The 17,145-nt window shown below is 43.1% G+C and overlaps 1 protein-coding gene across 1 annotated transcript in view; it reads right to left on the reverse strand.

The window, feature by feature from the left end:
- ANXA4 (annexin A4) overlaps positions 1-17,145 on the reverse strand; it is a 51,678-nt gene that overhangs the window by 25,846 nt on the left and 8,687 nt on the right. The window contains exons 2-3 of the mRNA XM_023757440.1: positions 7,941-8,032; positions 2,634-2,721 (exon numbers count right to left, since the gene is read on the reverse strand). Of these exons, the coding sequence (XP_023613208.1) occupies positions 2,634-2,646 (13 nt within the window). The 5' untranslated portion in view covers positions 2,647-2,721; positions 7,941-8,032. The remainder of the gene's footprint in view (positions 1-2,633; positions 2,722-7,940; positions 8,033-17,145) is intronic.

A 17,145-nucleotide genomic window follows, 5' to 3' on the forward strand; every position in this document is an offset into this window, starting at 1 on the left:
TTTGCCAGATTCATTTTCCTAGAAAGAAAAGCTCTCACAGTGTCCCCTCCCCTAACCAGGACTACACAATGGCTCCCCACTGTTTGCTGGCTTTACTACAGGCATTTGAGACTCTGTACAGCATCCCATTCACTAGTGTGAAGAGAGATCCATATAAAAGGATACCAGGCAGCCAAACCCACAGACTAAGCTCTTGACTTATTGTACTTGACCCCACTGTGCTGTACTCCATGCTCCTGGCCTCCTTCACTACCAGGTGATCGGTTTGTCTCCCTAAGCTTCTCCATTTGGCATCACGATTCTGGCATTGGTTGTTTCCTGGCCAGTGCCTTTGGGCCATCCACCCTCCATGTCTGTGACCCCACAGGTGGCCTTTTCAGTAGCACTCTAAGACTTCCCTTTGCTACCTGCCTTCTCAGGTAGTTCCCAACCAGCCAACTCCTGCTTTGCAAGTACCTCCTGCTACGAGTGACCTTTCCATGTATTTTTTTTAAACATAGTCAACTTTATTTTCCTTAGACCACAAAATAGAGTCTTTGGTTGTACAAACATCACTAGTTACAGTCTTGCCAAGAGGTCCCGGCTGGGGAGGGAGCTGTTAGTCGGTGGCCAGAACGCCTGAAGGGTCTCTAAAATGCTAACACCCAGGTTAAAAGCCTTTCCATGTATTTACTGTGACTTGCCTAGGCCTCAGCTAAACTGGAAAATGGAACGATCCTCACACTCATCCCATGTCTTTGTTCACACTATTCCATTCACCTGAAACGCATTCTCTGTTAGCGCTACTTATTAAAACTCAATCTGTTTCTCAAAGTCTACATTCTCCAAGAAGTTTTGCCTGATGTCCCCAAATGCAGTGTGGGGGTTCCTATCTCCTCTCTGAACCCTAATAGGATCTTATTTGTGCCCCTCCTATTGCTGTCCTATTACTAACTGGTCACAGTTATTTCTGCATTTGCCTTAGCCGCCTTGACTCCATGGACTAGTTGACCACAAGGACTAGGTTTTATAACCCTTGTCTCCTCCAACCACCCAACTTCCAACGGCCCACACACAGCAGCACTGAAAAGCACTGGCTCTGCCAAACGTCTCCTGACACTGATTTGACAATTCTGAATGCCATGTGGTCCAAGTTCTGAAATTTTGGTGTTCTTGACATGTACCAAAGAATCAGGGTAAACCCGAGAAAAAGAGTGGGCCAGGTACATTTTCCTATTTTTAAAAATGAAAAATAGAAAATGAGGAGATAAATACATGGACTTAGAACAATGATCTGTTCAGAGCAGGGCAGCATTATAGCAGAGTGGCTCAAACTCCAGCTCTGTAGTCAGACAATCTGCAATTGCCTAGAATCCTGACTTTAACACTGACTCCTTCTGAGACCTTGGGCAAGTTAACAAACCTCCCTACATCTCAACTTTCTTTTCTTTAAAAAAAATTGTTTTTTTTTATTGATTTCAGAGAGGAAGGGAGAAGGAGAGAGAGATAGAAACATCAATAATGAAGAGAATTATTGATCGGCTGCCTCCTGCACGCCCCCTACTGGGGATCGAGCCCACAACCCAGGCATGTGCCCTGACCGGGAATCCTGGTTCATAGGTCCATGCTCAACCACTGAGCCATGCCGGCCAGGTTAAATCTCAACTTTCTCATCAGTAAAAGTGCTATCAGGATTAAAACAGTTAATCCATGTAATCCATTGTGCATGACACATAGTAGGGCTTACCAAATGTTCATTATAATTGCTATTGTTGCTGCTGCTATTAGGAGCATTGGGGCTAAGTAAAATGATTTCTTCTTAGATAGAAAAACTGAGGACTGAGGCCTCATGGCCAAGATTTTTATCTAAATCTCAGGGAAATTCTAAATAGCAGCTACAATCAGGGAGCACTTCTCTGGCCAAATGTCCACCCAGGCAAGGACCTTGGCCAGGGTAGCCTGCAGTGCACCTGGCATGAAGCCTTGGCCTCAGGGAGCTAAGTGGAGGGTAGTGCGCGGGAAGGCAAGCCCTCCGAGTCGTGTACACACAGTCTTGTCACATAAAGTCCCATACACTGCACGTTGGTCCTGGGCAGCTGTGCCTATCACAGCAACAGGCAGAGGACTCAAGGGAAAGAATGTGACCTTAGCGTGGGCAAGCCGAGCTTGGCACTGGGTCTGTTGACTGTGAGTCATGGCTCAGTTCTATTTACTATGTGTCTTACTATGTTACTTAACTTCTCTGGGGCTCAATTTCACATTTGTAAAATGGGGTAAAAGCAACAGTAGCAATAGCTGCTTTCACTAAATCACAGGGTCACTGTATATACCCACTGAGATAGTATTTGTGAAAGGGCTTTATAAACCTTATGGCACTACACACATCTAGCATTAACTGGAGAACAAATACATTTCTAAATATTTACATATAGATTCAAAATGCTGTGATGCAAAACAGGTTTAAATAATTGGAAAAAGATAGAATGAGAACATTAAATTAAAAATTCTATAGTTAAATTAATAATTAAGACCCTTCCATCTAATTTGTCCTGAAGAGCCAACTGGTTCCCACTGTGTGTTTTTTTGAGTGAGACCTCTTCACAGTGGCCAGTGGACACAGCACTCTGTGCAGCTCTGTGACGCACAGCACTTACCCAACCCTTTCATGGCCTTCCTCAGGGTCTGGGCATCTTCAGTGGCATTGAATCCTGAAGCAGCTTTGATGGTGCCTCCTTTGGTTGCCTGAACACAGAGAAAGAGGTGACTGAGAGGCAGTATCTGACCGACATGGAAGCATCTCATTCAGCAAAATTTGCTGAGCACCTACCATGGACCAGACACTATTCTAGGTGCAAGGAATACAATAGGGACCATGAGGGATGAGGTTCCTGCTTTCATGGAGCTGATGCTCTAGTTCAGGGGGGAGGGGAGGGAAGGGCAGATAGTAAACAAGCCAACAAATAAATATTCCACCAAGTGTCCGGTGGTGAGAAGTGTTATGGATCAGATAGAGAGGTCCTGGGGGGGCTGCTCTGTGGAGGGACCTATAAGCCAAGATCCCAGTGACATGAAGCAGCTGACCATGCAAAGATCAGGGGGAAAGTGTTACAGGCAGAGGGAACAGCTAAGACAAAGGCCCTGGGGCTGGAACTAGCTTTTATGGGAGCAGCTGGACAGAGGCCAGGGTGGCTGAAGAGGGTGGGGAAAGAGCAGAGAGGTCAAATAAGTGATACAGCAACCTATGCAGTAATTTTGCTCACCCAACCCCCCACCCCCAACACACAGATACACAAAGGGAAAAAGAAAATCAAATCTGAATCTGATCAAGCCTCTAGAGTCAAATACCAACTTACAGTAAATATGAGAGAAGAAAATATTAACCCACACCACAGGGTTATAGATAAATAAATTACAAGGGAAATTAGAAAAGAGAGAGATAGAAAGGAACTACAGCTAAAAAGAGATTTGAAAGGCATATCAATAATCATAAGGGGTGAACCTTATTTGCATCCTGAATCAAACAGTAAAAAAACATGATATTTATGAGACAATTGGAAATTTGAACACTGAAAATATTGATGACATTAAGGAATCAGTGTAAACATTTTTTTAGGTATGATGATGATACTGTGGTTCTATTTTATTTTTTTATAGGCTATAGTGAGAGGTAGTAAAGCTTAGTGGGGAGGAACACAGAAATCGGAGTGGGATAGACCCGAGTTTGAATCTTGGCTTCAATTCTTTCTAGTTGTATGGTCTAGGGTTAATTTTTCCCACCTGTATATTAAGGATAATAACATCAACTCACAAGGTTGTTGTAATAATGAAGCAGGATAATATAGGAAAGCACTTAGCATAGAACCCAGCAAACAGTAAACTCTAAAACAAAAACCCAACCTCAGTGGCTATCATCACCATAATTAAATATGACTTCAGCAACATCTCCACAATGAACATAATTGTGAAATTCTTATACTGTATATAGATTTCTGTTAAAATCCCTAATGCAAGCCTATGGGATAATGCCAAAGCAAAACCCGGAATAGAATATTTGTACAAGGTGTCAAAAAATAGATGTAAAGCTTTCTAACGATTTAATTTGCCCCAATGATGCAATATGGGTCATCTAAAGGCATGGAGGAGTTTTCTACACTAGGGAAGTTCTCTGGCAAGTCAGACTTGAGCTCTTTGAGCTGGTCCACCTTGGCCTGGCCCTCTCAGGCCCACTCTGGACCACACCAAGCCCATCCAAAGGCCTCAGGTACCACAGAGTGTGGGCCTCATCTGCTGAAAGACCAGGCATTCACCTCCTAGACACGGTCAACATCCAGCACTTGGTCAGCATCCTCATACACCTGACAGAGGAGAGTAGAAATCTATGACCTTAGCTTTCTTGGATACTGCTATGGCTGGAATGGCATCCCCCTCCCCCCAAAAAAGATATGTTAAAGTCCTAAGCCCCAGTACTTCAGATTGTGATCTTATTTGGAAATAGGGTCATTGTACATGTAATTAATAAATTAAGATGGGGCCATACTGAAGTAGATTGATTCTATAATTCGATATGACTGGTATCCTTATAAGAAACCAGCATGTGAAGACAGATCCACACAGCAAGGACACCATATGACGATTAAGGCAGAGATGGGGGTGAGGAAGCTGCAAACCAGGGAACACCTAAAGATTGACAGCAAACCACCCCACAGGTTTTAGAGAGATCATGGCTGTGCCAATCCTTGATTACGGACTTCTGGCTCCAGAATTGTGAGAAAACAAATTTCTATTATTTTAAGTCACCCATGTCATAGTATTTGTTACAGGAAATTAACACAGGCACTTCTTTTCTTCTACTATATATTGTCTGTAATAAGCATATTTATAATTTGCTATCAAAATTCCAACATGGCCTAATTCAGCCCTTGACCCTACCATGAGACAGCTTCCTGAGTTGAATGTTTCACAAGGTTCTTTTGGAACTCCAGTGTTGAAAAAAAAATTGGATGGTACTCAAACACTACATTCAAAATGCATTACTAAGGGACTACTATCTAACAAGATGAATCGATAGAGGGATTTGCAAACATGGTTCAGCTTATCAATTAGCATTCTTAGTGACTCTTTTTTTCCAGGAAAAAGATAAGCTTGGGAAATTTGTTCCTGTCACCTCTAAAATATTTGTATTGATTACATTCCAGGGCATAATGTACCATTCTTCATTCTGGGAAGGCAGGGGATTCCACCCCAGAAAAATTTCTTGTGATAGCAGGCAAAGGAAACAGGAAGGATGTGGGGGAGAATGACAAAAATGAATAGCTAGAAATAGGTGATATATCACAACCAATGAGATATTATCCAGTTATTGAAATGATAATAAAGGTGATAAAAGTAAAAAGGATTGGATGCAACATAATGGAATACTAATCAACAATAAAAAGCAATGGAGGAACGAACTGCTGATACAGCAACACAGATGGATTACAAAATATATAATGCTCAGCAACAGAAGCCAGACACAAAAGAGTACAGGCTCCGTGTTCACATTTATGGGCTGTTCTAGAACAGGCAAAACAGTCACTATCCATGGTGGTAACAGTCAGAAAAATGGCTGCATTTCCGGTGGGGGGTGAGAAACAGAGAGGGGACCTGAAAGGGGCATCAGTGAACTTCCTGGAGTGATAAAATGTCCTATCGTGATGGAGAAATACACGACATGGTACAAGTATTTGTCAAAACTCATTTACCAGTAACCGTAAGGGCTCTGCATTTCACTGTATGTAAATTAAACCTCTACAAATTTTTTTAAATGCCTGAGTACAATAGCTTTTAAAACACGTTTTCCCTTTAGAAATGTATCATATAATCACTGTCTAGATTTGGAAAATATTTTTTAAAATTTATGAAGAAAATGAAAACATCCATACTTTCATCATCTAGATTAAATAATTTTAATAAGGTACAAAATGTAATATAAACATGTTTGCATTGCAAAAATTAGAGTAAACACATACTTAACTGTTATTTATGCTCTTATTACTACTGTTTAAAAACCATGATATATCTGAGTAGGGTATAAAATAAAATGATGAAAAATAATTAGAAATTACAATATTGTGACCATTGTGTGTTTTTCCTTTCCTTTAAAAATTTCCTTCATCTGGCCCTCGCTGGTTTGGCTCAGTGCATAGAGCCTAGGCCTGCAGACTGAAGGGTCCTGGGTTCGATTTTGGTCAAGGGCACATGCCCAGTTTGCTGGCTCGATCCCCAGCAGGGGGGTGTGCAGGAGGCAGCCAATCAATGATTCTCTCTCATCATTGATGTTTCTATTTCTCTCTCCCTTACTCCTTGAGATCAATAAAAATATATTTTAAAAATTTTCCTTCATCTGTTCAATAAGTAACAGTCATGATGGGAAAACAGGCCCTAGGAGGAAAGCTGAGAGCAACTGAGGTAATTTTCCTTGAGTAGAAAGCACATTAAAGGATCTCTTGATTACAGTCATCACCTGTGGGAAGGCTGTGACCTTGTTACGGACAGGAAGGGTGTCCTATTAATTTGGAGTCCCCAGAGCCAAATACCGTATCTGGCACAAAGTAAGGGCACTGTAAAATTTTCTGAATAAATGTTTGACATGCCCAAGGAGAATCTATCAAGAAGGAATGAATTTTAAATGAAAGCATAAATGATTTGGAACAGACATGAGTAAGCTTTTGACTGCCAGGGATGATGAAGAAAATTCTGGAATGTCTAACGTAAACATTTTTTTAAATATTACTATTTGTTCAGGATAGTTTACAAGTCCATCTTCCTAAAGGAAGGCGTCCAGATCTGATGGGATCTCTAGTTCTCCCCAGGTATAAGATTCTACTTCTATTATTCTCTTCCCAAACAGCAGGGGTCAGAATCACCTGCCTATTCAGAAACCGTATTTGGGTGGGAGAAGGAGAGCAGATGGCCAGCCTCAGGTAGAGCCATGTTTGCAACTAAGAGTCTCAGTTTCCATCTCACCTTGAACTTTATGGAATCCTCAAAGGGATTCAATTGCCCGCCTGTCTCAAAGATCAGATAACCAAGCTCTGAGGAGTCCAGTCATAGTCAAAAGCAGGAGGCAGATGACAAGCCCATATGGCTGGATACTGCCTTCTTGATGAGTCTGTAACCATGGGGTTACACCAAAATGCGGACGGCACCCATCTCCTGATGGTATAATCTACAGGGTTTTCAGTTTTTCCTTTTTCTTTGCCTAAATTTTCTATAATGGCCTACAACTTGTTTCTGTATTTCAGGATGTTAGAAGAATTCAAAGGATTCTCTTTGAATGAATTTTCAGGGTCAAGTTACTCACCACCCCCAACAGAAATTAAAATGGTGCTTAAGAAAACAACAACTGCCTTGCCCTAACCGGTTAGGCTCAGTGGACAGAGCATCGGCCTGCGGACTGAAAGGTCCCAGATTTGATTCCGGTCAAGGGCATGTACCTTGGTTGCAGGCACATCTCCAGTAAGGAGTGTGCAGGAGGCAGCTGATCGATGTTTCTCTCTCATCGATTTTTCTAACTCTCTATCCTTTTCCCTTTCCCTTCCTCTCTGTAAAAAAATCAATAAAATTTATTTTTAAAAAAACCAAAACACAAAAAAACAACAACTGCCTTGCCCTAACTGGTTTGGCTCAGTGGATAGAGCATTGGCCTGTGGACTGAAGGGTCCCGGGTTCAATTCCTGTCAAGGGCACATGCCTGGGTTGTGGCCTCCATCTCCAAGCCGGGGCGTGCAGGAGGCAGCCAATCAATGATTCTCTCTCATCATGGATGTTCCTATCTCTCTCTCCCTCTCCCTTCCTCTCTGAAATCAATAAAAATATTAAAAACAAAGAAAGAAACTGCCTTTTCATTTCCTCCTCCCTGCCCTCTGTTGAGCAAACAACCCTCTGTATAAGTCAATAGCCACTGAGTAAGCATCCTGTACCTGTCTGCAGCTGGCACCAGGTAGGGTGAGGCACTCCACAACTTACCATACTGTGTCAAGATCAGAGTTCAGTCACTCGAGCAGAAGTTCTTCTGTGATAAAAGCAGAGGGAAAATTACTGATGTTAAGGAAGTACCTTTAAAATCATTAATCTGGACAATTTACAGTTTGCACAAAGATAAACCATAGGGAAATGACACCCGATTTCATCAAAAGGCCAGCTATCGATTAGCCAAAGATACAAGGGCCAGGCTAATAATTAAAGAGAAACTGTTTGAACACGCAAGTTTATTATACCAGCAAAATACTTTCCTGCCTGCTCTTCTGTTTGGAGATACACATTACAGAAACGATTCCTTTTTTGTTACAGTGAAGTACATTATTGTACTCCAGCAAAACCTAGATTCTGAACTGTATGTTCTAGTGGATCAGAAGAGGTGTCTCCTTGGGTGTGTGTGTGTGTGTGTGTGTGTGTGTGTGTGAGAGAGAGAGAGAGAGAGAGAGAGAGAGAGAGAGAGAGAGAGAGAGATGACAGGCCAGCAGCCCAACCAACATTAGCCTCTTTTCATTTCCCAACAGCTACTTTCACTGCCACCAACTCGGGACTTAAAGATGCTTCTTCCTTTAAGCTGCAGCCTAACACACTCATTAGTTCTCTTCAGCAACCCCTGCTTCACCAAGAAGACAAATCCTCTCTCATTCATCCAGCCATTCAGACCGCAGGAAATGTCTTTATTGTCATTAGCGGGCCATACAAAATTATCACCTTAAAAATTAGCCTGCTATATTTGGTCAAACATTTAATTAACTCACCCCTAATGCCTTGGCAGGGCCAGACCAAATGATTTTGTGGGCCTAATATGGCCCATGAGCTGGATGTTCCCCACCCCTGATCTAGAGGCTCTGTTTTATCTCATATAAATTATCAAATGCTCCCACATTCATCATTAATATAATCAACATGTGAGTTGGATTGAATTGCTGCTGATTGGTTGACAGCCTGGCAGACACTGCTTTTAGGAGCAAGGGCCCTCCCTTTGCTTCCACGTGGTTTTGGACTAAAGGACAATGAGTGAAAGAGCAGGGATGGGGGACACCTCCCACAGAAGCCAGACTTTAATACAAATACTTTCAGTTCTTTTGTCCACATCAAGAAGTGGAAAGACTGTTTGAGCAAAGCCTTCTGGAAATAACTGAGAGGTATTATTCAATGAGCTAGAAGTGTTTTACCAAAGGAAAAAACGTACCGTACTTGAACACAGGGTACTCTTAGCCAGGCAACTTATTTTGAAACTTGGACAGCACACAGCATAATCCCATTTATAGAAAGACAGCTGTTGTGCATTTATTACTTACTAGTACCAAAGTAGTTTCTAAAGAGATTAGAGAAACGAATGTAGAAAAGGTACTCCTTGGTTCTTTCATTAGCTATCAGATAATCCATGTAAAATTAATCCATACTAATGCTTACTAGCATAATATCTGATACCCAGTAAGGTCTCAGTAATGCTTGGCAAGGATAGAGGAGGAGTGGAAAGAGGGGAAGGAACCCCACACACCCCTCTCCCAATACAGAATGTAGTAGGCCTCTTCTTAACCACACGAAATGACCAGCCCCCAAAGGATGAAAGGCCCTGCTCCCTGGGAAGCTCACTACTGGACTAAGTCCTCCCATATTTCCCATCACCCTGCAGAGCCAAGGATTCTTTACAGGAATCCTTTTCTACCTCGGCTTCCTTAATTCATTCGTTCTCTCTCTCTCTCTCTCTCTCTGAGGGCCAGTTTGCCATTCCATAAACTGAACCATGTGACCAAGTTCACAATGACTCGGACTTTGTGTCGGGGTTTGAAAAACTCCGTTGCTGCTCACAGGTGGAGCAAAATATTGAACAACTGTGGCTCAGCCTTGATACCTATAAAACACAGACACACTCAGGACAGGGTGTGGTTCAAATGACCCTAAAAACATCCGGATTCTTTAAGAAGGATCGATGAAGACGGAAGGGACCATATGTTTGTGACCACTAAAAATACCTAAGCGGTAGGCAGTATGTGGGTGGGAAACTGTAACTTCTTTACAGTATGGAATTCTGCCATGAGGGTTCATGGCAGGGCTCCTGAAGATTTTAAGACATTGTTTTAGAGCAAACTGAAAGAAAGCTAGGAACTAAACATAAGAAACCTATTCCAAAAGCAGTTACATAAGGAAATAACGTGTTGTAAGTAAGTTCAACCTATTTCAGGTTAAGATTACAAAAATTTGCAGAGATAATTTATGATGGATTCATAAAGAAAAAATTAAATATGTGGAGAGCACATCCATATTGTTTTCAGGTTGAATGTCTAGACCAGCCGTGGGCAAACTACGGCCCGCGGGCCGGATCCGGCCCGTTTGAAATGAATAAAACTAAAAAAAAAAAAAGACCATACCCTTTTATGTAATGATGTTTACTTTGAATTTATATTAGTTCACACAAACACTCCATCCATGCTTTTGTTCCGGCCCTCCGGTCCAGTTTAAGAACCCATTGTGGCCCTCGAGTCAAAAAGTTTGCCCACCCCTGGTCTAGAAGGATAATTATTACACCATCCAACAAACTGCCCACTGGGATCACTGCCAGAAATTGAAAGCTGAGTGCTGACTCAAGTAGAAAGTTTCTTATGTCCTTATGGCAGATGGCAGGTCTGTGGAACAAGAACCTCAGAATTCAAGTAATACTTCAGTGGGCCTTTACAAGGAGAGGCTGTGTGGTGCATTCCTCCCCACATACCGAAAATTTGGAAAGCAGGCAAATTATATTGTTCCCTGAGCCATAGATGAGTAAAATCAGCAAATAAGCACCAAAACAAAGATATACAAACTAATTTCAATGAGAAAGAGTGGCTCCTGAACTGAAGTTAAATTGCTGAAAGGTATTAGCATATTTTTTAAAAAAAACCTGTTTCCATTGCTATGCAAGCTCCACACAAAATCCTGAGACGCTTACTCTGGAATATTATTCAAAGCTCAGTCCAAAGGAAAAGGTGGCTTAGTCCCAGGATCCAATGGTCCAGAGTCAGATATTTCCCCGCTGTGAAGATGAATTTTATCCATCGAAACCCTTTGTTCTACTTCCATGGTTGCCAAGCAACCTCTGGACTAGAGTTTGGCTTCCCAGGTGTACCTGTCTACAAAGTACTAGAGCATAAGGCTTTTTATCTAAGTAACAATTGCATTTCTCAATGTAAATAAATACATTAGCAGAGTGTCTGTTTGTGTATGAGTGCGTGTGTGTGTGTGTGTGTGTGTGTGTGTGTGTATGATAAGCCTGTAAATATAAACCTGTCCTTAAGAGTTGAACCCCTTCTTGATGTGCTGATGAATACAATTTCCCTGGTCCTGCTGGTTGTGGCAACAGGATGAATTCACCCCAGTAGCAGAGATCCCAACTGAACTTGGTGGCCTCCATTCAGATTCATAACATTGACCCACATCCCAGAACAGGGAACCAGAACAGTCATTCTGAAGGGATTTGCTGTCCTTGTGTCACATTCGTACTGAATCCCTCTCCCTCCCGGAAGATCACATGTGAGTGAGTCATTCACCATTTTCCTTTGGCACATGGTTTCATTTTACAACCCACAGGCTGACAAATTTATACTTCTAGTCTGTGGATTTGTAGAGGGTGTGACTGGGCCCCACCCAAACACGAAGGCTTTCAAAACTGTCTATGTAATAGGAAAATTAAAGCAACTCTTTTTCCTTGGAATTTAAGATCCTTCTAAAAGTAAAGGAAGAGCTGGGGTTTGAGTCTGGAGAAATAAGAGTTAAACATTTAATCAAAGACAAAGGGTGTAAGCTAAATCAAAGCAGACAAATTTGGAAACCTGCCTAAGTATTCTTAGGAAAGAATCTAATCCAACCCAGCACCTGGCAAGTAACTTACTGACCGACTTTTGTCTAAGTTTTAGCCACTGATTCACAGCAGTCTATTAAAGTTTCTACTCTACTCCAATGATTCCTTTGTCTAAAAGGCAGGGGAAAGGAGGGAAGAAACATCTATTAAATACTCTTCTGCATTATTTTACTAATCTACTCAATAACCTTTGGAGAGACTAAGATTAGAAAAATAAAGAGAGCACTGAGGTGGCCTAAACGATTGTTGGGAGAGTTGGTTGGGTACTATTCTTTGTTCAATGCCTGCCTTGCTAAAGGTCTTTCTATTTCTACTTCACATAATTCCTCAGTTTCCCCAGACAGAAACTTCTAGTAAGGCATAAATCAAAGCATATTTTAATAAGCTTTATAAATAGATAGCTACCCTACCTTGTTTCTCTGGGTACTGAATTCAGCTTACATAGTTTAGTGCTTGAAATTTTTCACAAGTGGTTTTCTTTTCTTCTTCTTTTTTTTAGTGGGGGGGGGGGATTGGGGGGAGGTGATCCTCACCTGAGAATATTTTTCTATTTATTTTTTAAAATATATTTTTATTGATTTCAAAGAGGAAGGGAGAGATAGAAACATCCATAATGAGAGTCATTGATCGGCTGCCTCCTGCACACTCCACATTGGGGATCGAGCCCACAACCCGGGCATGTGCGCTTGACCAAAATCAAACCTGCAACCCTTCAGTCCGAAGGCCGATGTTCTATCTACTGAGCCAAACCAGCTAGGGCCCGAGGATATTTTTCCATTGATTATTTTTAGAAAGAGTGGAAGGGAAGGGGAGAGATAGAGAAACATTGATGTTAGAGAGACATCGATTGGTTGCCTCCTGCACTGGTCCCGACCAGGCTCAGGGATGGAGCCTGCAACAGAGGTATGTGCCCTTGACTAAAATCGAACTCAGTCCACTGGCAGACGCTCTATCCACTGAACCAAACGAGCTAGGGCTGGTTTTCTTTAGTTATCTGAGTGACTCCTAGTACAATCTGTGAACTGGAGACCTCGGGAATTCTAGTGGGTGGTTTTTGGTTGGTGTCTGTGTTTTTGAACTATTCTGCCTTTTAACTGCATACAAACTGGATTCCCCTCCTCCCACGTCAGTGACCACTGAAACAAGAAGCTGATGTGCTGGCGATGCTTATTTTTGCTCACAGTCACGAGACTGATATGACAGTTGCACTGATGTTTCATGTTCACTCATTCAGCAAGCATTATCTGAATGCCTGTCCATGCCTGGTACCATTCTGGGCACTAAAAGGCACACTTCAATTTCCACCTGTATCCCCTTCATATAGAAAATTATCCCATATGCATTCTCAGTTCAGGAGTAGACTATTGTTTAAAAAGAAGCTATTCTTTTTTTAAAAAAATGTATTTTATTAATTTTTTACAGAGAGGAAGGGAGAGGGATAGAGAGTTAGAAACATCGATGAGAGAGAAACATCGACCAACTGCCTCCCACTGGGGATGTGCCTGCAACCAAGGTACATGCCCTTGACCGGAATCGAACCCGGGACCCTTCAGTCCGCAGGCCGACGCTCCATCCACTGAGCCAAACCGGCCAGGGCAAAAAAGAAGCTATTCTTGAACCGAAAAGGCATATGGAATAATTTTCTGGAGGCTGTTGGGATGACTCAGTCAAACTTCCTTCCCACTGCAAGGCTCTCTACAGCCTTTCTCAATGGTCATCTCCCAGCCTTTAGTCATACTGCCTCTGGTCATGGGGCTCACTCCTTCACAGGACAGGCTGGCCACTGCTTAGTGGCTCAGCATCAGGAAAGCCAGTCTTGTATTCTTTGTTCTGTGCTCTGCAGCTAGTATCAAAGGAGTTTAGAAATAATTACCCTTTTGATTATATTTATCCTAGTGCTAGCCACATTAATACAATAATAATATTATCCAGTATGCATCAGTAGCAAGTGAGAGAAGAAATACCAGAAATAGCTCTTCTAGGTTTGCTCTGAACCAAAAACATTACAGACTTTCATTCAAAGCTACGGGTTCGGCACAGCTATGACATGTTTTCTCAAGCCCTTGGTGACAGTTGCTTATACTGCTAGAGGCAGTGCCCCTTTAGATTTAAAACATAACTGTTCTTTTGATCACAGAGTTTACAGTGAGGCAGGCCAGTAAGCCAGGACAAGTGGAACAGGGAAACTGAGACGGATAACGGAACAAACTGGCAGAGCATTTACAGCAGACACAGGTCACCTCCCTAGAAAGAGGAGGCCTCAGTAGTATCTCACGTCCAGATCCAGAAAAGCAGCAAACCAAGTGGGGGACACCAGTACCAGCAGCAATGACTAATGACCCCCTGTCCTGACACTGACCAATCAGTGAAGACCACAACCCCGAAGGAGCACACCTAGAAAACTGATAAAGGTGCTGTTGAAACCCTCCCCTGAGAACTCCCCTAAAATTCCTGCCTGCAAGAGAGAGATAAAAGCCTCCAGACAAAGGACTCAGCGAGCCTTCTCCTTCCCAGGAGCACGCCTGCCCGTGCCTCCCCTGCCTTCTTCCCCCACAGACTTGCATCTCCTAAACTCTGAGGCTTGCAACCAGGTCAGCAATGGGCAGCAGCAGTTCGTCCCAGACAAACCCTGAACCTGTCCCCAAGCCCCCCTTTTCTCTGACTTCCTAGTGAGCCAAAGTAGACCAGCCTGGGCTCATTTCCCTAGTCCTTTCTTGTTTCACTGTACCCAGCTTTAATAAACATCCTCTGAAATTCACCTGGCCTAGCCCTAGCTGGTTTGGCTCAGTGGATAGAGCGTCAGCCTGCAGACTGAAAGGTCCCAGGTTCAATTTCGGTGAAGGGCACATGCTCAGATTGTGGGCTTGATCCCCAGTAGGGGGTGTGCAGGAGGCAGTCGATCACTGAATCTCTCTCATCATTGATGTTTCTCTCTCTCCCTCTCCCTTCCTCTCTGAAATCAATAAAAATATATTTTTAAAAAAGAAAATAAAATTCACCTGGACTCACATTGTGAAATTTGTCCTGTACGACACTACCGGCTGGCCCCAGGCAGGCCTGTTCAGGGCCAGGTCCCCTTTCCAATAACAATGAGATCAAAATGTTAAACTAACCACAGGTGAGAGAGAAATTCCAAGGCTGAGATGTAAGTACACAAAGAAAGCGGGAATAGAAATTGGGGTGGGGGGGGAGGAATGCTTGCCCCCTTAAAGAGAGAATTTCCGCCAGTGCTGGATTATCAGGTAGGGAAGACTTGAGAGAGTATCTAGCCCACCCCTTCATTTTGTAGACAGAAAACAGCCCTGAGACCACTTTCTGGGTAATGTGCACGGTAATAACGTGTTGGGTTCACTCATCGGACCCGAGGTCTGGCAGGTGCTGGCATCGTGAACAGCACAAGTGCCCACTAAGATGGGAGCATCCATGCCATCCTCCTGATGAGAAACAGCTATGCGAAGGTCCTGATTTGAGTTGGTGGAGCCAACTTCACAGCCTAGTTGCTAATTTCCCATGATGGCCATTCAGGCAGGAACTCCTTCAAAGACCACACCATACTCACAGAGTGGCTGGAGTCCAGAGTCCAATCACTTGGGTTTGTAAACCTCCATACCCACTTCCTAGCTGTATGATTTGGGGCAAGTTATTTCTCTGTACTTCAATTTCCTCATTGGTCACACGGAATTAATAGCAGTACTTTGTAGGGTTGTTGCAAAGATTAATCAAATTATTATATCAGAAAGGTGCACACATTATGTACTCAACAAACGTTAGCTATTCTTTTTATTACTCTGCTCTCCAAGTATCTCCCATTATCTTTATATTCTAGTGAGCTGTTCAGTGAGCTAAGGTCGTGGTTATCAACTCGACTCATATTAAAAACATCTGTGGTGTACAGAGTTCAGGCTTTCACATCTACCAGCAAGTCAAACCAGATTTCCTTTTGGCCACCAAATCAATGAGGCACTCTGTGTGAGTATGTGTTTGTCCTCTGATAAAATCATTGCCCTCGCAGTTGTCTGAATTCTAAGACAGCACTTCCCTGGACTCTGCTCACCAGATGCCCATCCTGGGCCCCCAACTTTCCTGCTTCTAATTCTTTTGTTTGTTTGTTTGTTAATCCTCACCCAAGGACATTTTCCCCCCATTAATTCCCAGAGAGAGTGGAAGGGAGGGGGAGAGACAGAGAAACATTGATGTGAAAGAAACACACCGATTGGCTGCCTCCCACACATGCCCCAACCAGGGCTGGGGACACAGCCTGCAACTGGAGTATGCACTCTTGACCGGAACTGAACCCAAACCGAACCTGTGACCCTATAGCCCAAGGGCCGATGTACTAACCAATGAGCCAAACCAGCAAGGGCTCCACTTCGGATTCTTAACAGGACCTTACACACGGTGCACCTGCAAGAAATGCTTGCTGACTAACTGAACTAGCTGCTCCTGCAGCCGCAGGACCAGTTCTAATCACCTTGGCTCCTTGGGCTTCCTGAAGGCCTGGTCTCCAGGAAGGTTCCCCACAGCCTTTCAGCTCTACCCACAGTCTCCTCCTCTCACCTTGTTTCTGAGCCCCAGGGTATTCACTAAAGAAGCATTAGCATAGTTTCGATTCCGCCAGTCACACTGGGGTTTATTGTATTCTCTACCTTGGGGTAGGCAAGGATTTCTGAAGACACAAAAAAGTACTAGCCATAAAAGACAATATTGATAAATAAACATTATTCTGAATAAATGAAGCCAAACAAAGTTTTATATGAAATTCTAGAACAAGCAAAGCTTATATATACTGCCCGGCTGGCATGGTTCAGTGGTTGAACATCGACCTATGAACCAGGATATCGAGGTTCGATTCCAAGTCAGGGCACATGCCTGGGTTGTGGGCTCGATCCCCAGTGTGGGGCATGCAGGAGGTAGCCGATCAATGGTTCTCTTTCATCATTGATCTCTCTCTCTCTCTCTCTCTCTCTCTCTCTCTCTCTCTCTTACTCTCCCTCTCCATCCGTCTCTGAAATCAATAAAGAATGTATTTTTTATAAATGCTTTATCTATGCTGCTTAGACAGCACACAATTGGGGTGCACTGCGGGTCAAGGAATGTGGGTCGTGGGTGACGCATCAGGCGGTACTAACCTACAGCATGCGCATAAGGAGAAGAACTATAGGGGAGTTAATAGAAATGGTCCATATCGTGATTGGCGTGTAAGCATACAGATGTATACATTATGTCAACGACTGGATGAACTCACGCTCACGCCTGTTGGCGATGGCTTTCTATAGGACCACCGTACATCACGTAACTTGTTAGTAAAG

Source organism: Myotis lucifugus, unplaced genomic scaffold, assembly GCF_000147115.1.
Source record: "Myotis lucifugus unplaced genomic scaffold, Myoluc2.0 scaffold_108, whole genome shotgun sequence".
Taxonomy (NCBI): Eukaryota; Metazoa; Chordata; class Mammalia; order Chiroptera; family Vespertilionidae; genus Myotis; species Myotis lucifugus.